This window comes from Manis pentadactyla, chromosome 4, assembly GCF_030020395.1.
Source record: "Manis pentadactyla isolate mManPen7 chromosome 4, mManPen7.hap1, whole genome shotgun sequence".
Lineage (NCBI taxonomy): Eukaryota > Metazoa > Chordata > Mammalia > Pholidota > Manidae > Manis > Manis pentadactyla.
Genome location: NC_080022.1, coordinates 17,483,988 through 17,490,777, shown reverse-complemented (window position 1 = coordinate 17,490,777; position 6,790 = coordinate 17,483,988). Strand labels below are relative to the sequence as shown.

General features: G+C 46.7%; 1 protein-coding gene across 1 annotated transcript; it reads right to left on the bottom strand.

Annotated features, from left to right (window-relative positions):
* Positions 1-2,425: 2,425 nt before the first annotated feature.
* RPL11 (ribosomal protein L11) lies at positions 2,426-5,906 on the bottom strand (the record flags this gene model as incomplete). The annotated part of the gene is made up of 5 exons (XM_036914680.2): positions 2,426-2,504; positions 2,945-3,055; positions 4,120-4,251; positions 4,617-4,723; positions 5,693-5,906. Coding segments are annotated over 5 exons (594 nt in total), but the record flags the coding sequence as incomplete, so codon positions are not given.
* Between the last annotated feature and the right edge of the window lie 884 nt (positions 5,907-6,790).

Below are 6,790 nucleotides of genomic sequence, written 5' to 3'. Positions count from 1 at the left end.
CAACCACACTGGGCCCTTCTAGCACTGGCACAGCTGGCTGGCCCCATCACGTACTGCTTTAGTATTAGTGACCACCATGTACCTGTCCCCACAGCACTTATTTGTGCCATTATCCCAATGGCAAAATAGTTAACACCCCTGGCCTCCAGGCACTTAAGTCAATAACAGGCCTAGTTACAGTGAAAATCAAAAGGCCACCCCCACAAATTTTCAAATACCCCAGACGGGGATAGGTTTTATTGCCCCAGCTTGAGAACTGCTCTGGAAGGCACTTGCCAGACTAGAACACTCACTCAGCAAAGCAGCATCTGGTATTTCTGGGCCTGGTACTGGGATACCGACAGATGCCTGCCAGGGATACCACCTTATTCTGAAGACTACAATGCATCCTGGGGGCACAGGGTCACCTAACACTGATCCAAGTGTTCACGAATAGCAGCTGAAGAAGTGAGAAAAAAAAACACACATTAAGAACTTCTTAAAACTAAATTTATTAAATAAATTTCCTTGGATATTGCATCTCCCCCTAGGATGTGGGCAGTGCTCCTACACTGGTGTGCACACAAATCACCTGCAGATTTTGTTAAAAGTCAGATTCTAATTCAGTAGGTCAGAGGTGAGGCACAAGCATTTTAACGAACCCCCAGGCAATCTTACCCACTTACTAATAAGTTCAAACCAAAACATCAGTGAGTTAGACCCCAGTGTGACATCTGTTTGGGAGCCAAGCTTCTGAGCAGGTTGGGGGCAAGTTTCCCCGCTGGCACCAGCTGCTCTAACTTTTAGGGAAGTATCCCTACTTGCTTCAGTCCCCAGCGTTTCACAACTCACCTAAAATATCACTGCAAGCTAGGACTGAAGTCCAGTTAGGCTTCCTAACTGCCAAGATTCCTTTCTTCACTGAGCGAGCAATCCAGGTAGTTTAATTTTAAAATGGGAAGTCAACTGAATATACAACACAGTAGGACCAAAGGGTAGGCAGGTTTATACTGTCAAAAGAGAGTAATACAAACATACAGATGCACAACAAATGGCTAACAGTAAAGCATGAAATAGAAGCAGCATTACAGGGACTTTCAATTTCTACATTTCATTATTTCTGAAACAGTCTAGATGAAACTAGCATACTATACATCCCCTCTATAAAATATACTGCCCTCCCCCAGTGGCTAGCACCCAGCACTAGTTACCTATGTAGTTATCATGAGTTAGTTCTCAAATATGTTTATTCCGTTTGTAGCTGTTACTGTAACTGCAGAATTTAAAACAAGTGAGGATCCCCCCAGAAAAACGAAGCTGAATCACAAGCATCAGTCTTCTCAAGAAGTTTTCAGTTTGGTTAAAAGGTGGTGGCCATGGCCCTAGAGAAGATTGAGAAGTGAATACATATTGATATTGTAAGTGAAATAAGAGTACACAAAAACACATCTTATGACTTTCCCCTCTAACCAACTGTATCTGATATCAGGTAAGACTTGTCTTAATCAGGAAGACAAAAGCTTTATTTCATAAAAATTAGGCACACAAATAATCTCTGGGTTTTAAAAATACCTAGAAAGGCAGCCAACAAACTAGAGCCATTTAACAGCAGTGAAAAGGCAGCAGCAGAAACTGAACTCATCAGTCACAGGTGAGTGAATTCGTGAACTGAATTAGCATGTACTCAAAATTTAAACCCCATGACTGAAAACAATGAACCCCTAGCCAAATGTTGGGTCTAACAGTCAAAAGTGGCTTGTGAATGTCACTACTCCAGTAACCTGGAAAAAGTTAGAAAAGTTCCACTTTCAAAGGACAAGTGTAAGCATTCTACAAGTGTTAACTGTTTACTCCTCTAAGGTCCTTCATTACTGCCTCCATGACATAGCTGAGGAAACGGGCAGAGAGATTAACTTAACACAGCTAATAAACAGCAAGGCGGAGGGGGGCGGGAATCCAATCCAGGCAATCTGCTCTCTTCCCTACTTATATTGCCTCTCAGCAACCCTACAGATTCTCCTCATTTTAAAGGAACGCTGGAGTCTGAAGTTAAACCAAAACTTAATCTCAAATTCACACCAAAGCCTGTAATCCCTTTACCAGACATTAGTGCTTGTCAACCTCTAGTGAAGAACAGACTTACTAAATAAAGAGAAGCCTTCTGGAAAATGGGAGCACTGCATCTCACCTTTCATTAAGGCTCTTAATATCAAACCCCCTCCCCTCTAAAACCAGTTTCCCCGTGACTAGGGCACCACAGCCGGTCGGCAAGGGTGTGGTGAGCCCAGGCAACACTGCGAAGCTCAGGCTTGGAGCCGCTAGGAAACACTGGCATCAATCAGAGGATGGCACGGGTGTTACCAGTTATTCCCATCGAAGCTTTAAGTGGCTTGAGGTCCAAGAACTTGAACATGGCCAGGCTCCTTTCAGAGAACACACAATAATGAACATTTGACTGAAAATTTTTTATTGGCCTTTTGGATAGAAATGGAAATTTATTTGCCAGGAAGGATGATCCCATCATACTGAAAGAGAAGAGATTTTATTTTTCAGAATAGGAGGCAACAGCAAAAATTGCAGCAATGGCTAATGTGTGAGATTTCAACTCTGACACATGAACTTTGGCTTTGAATCCCATATCCCTTTGGGACTAAACAAGAAGCTAGCAGATTTTAACAATTGTTCCATTGCATGCAACTGCACTATATCCTGAGAAAAGGGGACTCCTATTAAAGCCATATTCCTCCCCTTCCAGCAACCTGCATTCAAGGGGGAAGGAGAAGGCCTGGGTCTGAGTGTTCTTTTAAAACAACCAACCCAGGAAACCCCTGCTTGCCAAGCTGCCCAATTATTCTACCTTTCAAGAAGCTACCCACCAAATGGTGCTACATTTTGCATCCCCAAATCCCAACTCCATTCACCAACACCACATTCAACCACTTCACCTGAGATAAATCAGCTTTACCTTCTGCTGGAACCAGCGCATGGCCTCCTCTTTGCTGATTCTGTGTTTGGCCCCAATGCAGCCTGTCCTGCGCTTCTTGTCTGCGATGCTGAAACCTGGCCTACCCAGCACCTGTCCCAGGAATAACCAACAGTCACCTTGCCAGCTCAGAGTCAAGAGCAGATGGACAAGACTCACACAGCAGAGACTGATCTTCAACAGTCACCTGGTGGCCCAATGAATTTTGGAGCAAGAGACCCACATGTCAGTGCCTGATGGAACTGCTACCAGCATTCTGGATGACATACGGCCACGGGATAGGTTTGCTCTGCAGGCTGGACCTGGTAGCACCTCCCCATTCCCCACCTAACTTCCAACGGTAGCTGAGGATTCTCCACCACTGCCTCCCCATCTTCAAAGCACTTTTACTTTTAAAAACATTATTAAAAAATAAAAATCTACAGCACACACACTGTAGAACACTTAAGATTCTCAGAAGCACAAAGAAAAAGTCATTTCTCTCCTGCTTCAGCTCTAAAGTGCTTCTTATAGGTTTGGCTGTCTCCAAATTCCCTTTGGGCATCCAGTTCTCATCTCTGTTTGGATATGCAGATCTCATCAACATGTTGCCATCATTCAGGTTCTATACCAGTCAGGACTTCTGGTTTTTGTTGTTTTTTTGGCTGGACCAAAACATTGCAGTAACACGCATGGTCATTTCTATACTGAACCCCCATCCTGAGCAAGCAGCCCCGTCACCAAACCTGCTTCTGTGTCCTCTGGAGGGAAGCCACCCCACCCCCAGGGCCTAAGGGAAGGAGCTGGGAAAAAGCAGCCTCAGTATAGCCAACCCACAAGCCAAATGCGGCACGGACACTCTCTCAAGTTTTCCATTCAGTGGTGGAATAGTTTCCTTTATCCACCTTTAAGCTCCACCAGCGACTGCAAGATCCTAGAATGTACACTTCACATCAGCAAGGATCTGTCTGGTCTGTTGTCTAGGGATCTCGTTTAGTACAGTGCTGTAGCCCTACCCTGTCACAACGAGGCACATCTTCTCAAGGGGAAGAACAAAGGCAGACAGCATTCAAAGCTTCAATCCAACAGGTGAACATATATGAAAATATATGAAATAAAGGAGCAGCAGATTCCTCTCTCCTCACAGACCAGGAATGGAGAACATTAAATATTCATACCACATAGAAGTCCAGGCCATAGATACCAATGCTGGGGTCATATTTGATCCCCAGATCGATGTGTTCCTGGATTCCAAAACCAAAGTTTCCAGTATCCGAGAAGTTATTTTTTCTTAACTCATATTCCCGCACCTAAGGAGAAGAATGCAGCAATTACACCCTTTGTCAGCTCAAACCTCTCCAAAATAACTAGGTTAGCCTGCAACACTGAGCACCCCAGAAATAAAACCTGTGTAATTTGGCCAGGAACAAAATCTGATATCCCCCATTACACCAAATCACATCCCAACTATGGATTTCATACAACTTTCAACGAGCAGGGAAAAAACCAGAGAAATCACCAAACAATATATAGTTTAACCCTGCTGAGTGCAAAGCCCTTTAGAAGTTTAAAAACAACCCAGGGCACTAAAGACAGTCCGTTAAGTACCACCACGGGACCTGACTACATGTGTTAAGTCAGCACTCTTCAGCATCACCCAAGGGACCAGCCTCACCTTCAGGCCCTTCTCCAGGATTTCTTCGGCCTTGGCCCCTCGGACTGTGCAGTGGACGGCAATCTTTTCATTTCTCCTGATGCCGAAGGACCTCACGGTGTATCTTGCTACAGGTGGGGGTAAACAGGAGTCAGGTGCTGTCATACTCCCACCGCACTCACCTCTTCCCCAGAACATCATCTCCATACCCCAAAGGGACACTAAGTATCCACTGTACTCTTAAGAGGTGTTCTAATCAGTGTCACCTACATCTGTTAAACAGAAAATAGGTTTTCCAACTTCCAAGTCACTCAGCTATACTTTATTAGCAATTAAAAGCTCAAAGTCGCAGTGTCTAAATCTCAGGAATGGCCAAGTTCACAAGCAGGATAGGCTACACACACACACCCCCACTGCCTAGTGGACACTACGATTGTTGTGTTCTTTTAAAGAAAACAAAACTGATAACAGCTAATACCTGATAAAACCTTAGTGTACTGTTGTCCCCATTTTACAGATGAGGTTCTTCCAGGTTAACATGCCCAAGATCACAGCTGCTATAGGAGGCAAGATTTGAACCCCAGGACCTGCTTAAAGCAATGAAGCTTCAAAAACAGCAAAGGTAACAATAGCAATGTCTTGGTAAAACTCATCCTATCCTACACAAGGGTATAAAGCAGGTATCATCTCCTTCATGCAAACAAGGAAGCTGAGGCCCACAGGCCAAAGCCAGAAAAGCAAGTGATGGAGTCAGAATTTGGGCTGTTATTCTAGGTACACAACCCTGTTCTCTGTGCAGCCTATATAACTCCAACTGCCCATCATGCTGAATCCCATTTACTGCATTCCCAGCATTTCCACTCTACCTCATATTCTCATTACTTGAAAAATCTCTACCTGGGCTAGTTCTTAATCTCTGCTCACAGAAAATCCGGTATTCCAATGCCACACCCAATTTGAAAGGAAGATACATCTTGGGCAGTTCAGGAAGGTAATGTTTTTAAGGGATGCTGCGCACCAAGCAGGCCTGACAGGTGAGTTAAGGTCCACCCAGGTGTACCGAGCCACCAGCCCTCTCCGCGGCAGCCACCACTCACCTTTTGAAAACACAGGGGTCTGGCCAGTCAGCTGCTCCAGCACCTTGGCTGCCCGGGTCAGTCTGTCTCCACTCTCCCCAACACAGATGTTGAGGCAGAGCTTGCGGATGCGAAGCTCCCGCATGGGATTCTCCTTTTCACCTTGATCCTGCTGCAACAGGGAAGCGCTGCAGTCAGCACACTCAACCCTGCCACGGATGCGAGCCCCGTATTTTTATTCACTGCATATTTATTTCTGCTCATCCCAATTCGATGAGCCCTATGGGTTAAGAAGTGTCACTGTGTTTGCCCGGGAGATATCAAAGAAGACAGCTCGAGATCGTGTTTCTTCCTTCACGCAAGCAATGAGTGTTAAGACAGGTACCGGGGGTTAAAGTTACAGACAGGGGCCCTAAGGGCTCAACGTATAAGGTGACGAGGCCGTCCCCATTATAAGGCCGACGGGGAGTAGTAAAAAGAAAATATAATTTAAATGCTGAGGGAACAGGAAAAACGTGGTTGTGCGACGTCCCCATCCTATTCCGAAGCTGCTTGAGGTTGCGGCAAAGCTGGCCCCTGCCCTAAGCAGAGGGACCGACTGAGGTTCCCCGGCCCTAGGCCGAGCCTCAAGTCCCCGGGACCGGAAACAGGTCCGAACGCCGTGTCTCAGGCCCTCTGTTCGCTCCACTAGCCCTCCCTGCAGCCTGCAGCCTACGGGCTGTGCTGAGCACTACGGGCGGCTGCCCCGAGCCTGATCCCCAGTGAGGAGGGGAGGCGACAGGGTCTAGCTCCGCGCCCTTGGCCCGCATGGCTCTGCCAGTTTCGGCACGGCCAGCATCGCGGGGTTCTCCTCGGGCCGCAGGCGAGGCAGCTCCTGCGGGATCAGCCGGCCGTGGATGGAGATGGATGAAAGAAAGCAAAGCTGAGCCTCGGCTACTCACCGCCATGGTGAACAGGAAGAGAAAGGAAGGCTTCCGGCCCAGGGCCTTATGGGTCAGGAGGAGGGCTCTTTTCCCAAGCTAACCAGAGAGATGAGCAAGAGGAAGAAGGGCGTGATTGACGCGTGCAGCGTAGGCTTCGCCCTCGTGGACACTACTAGCAACTGCAGGCGGGAGGGTG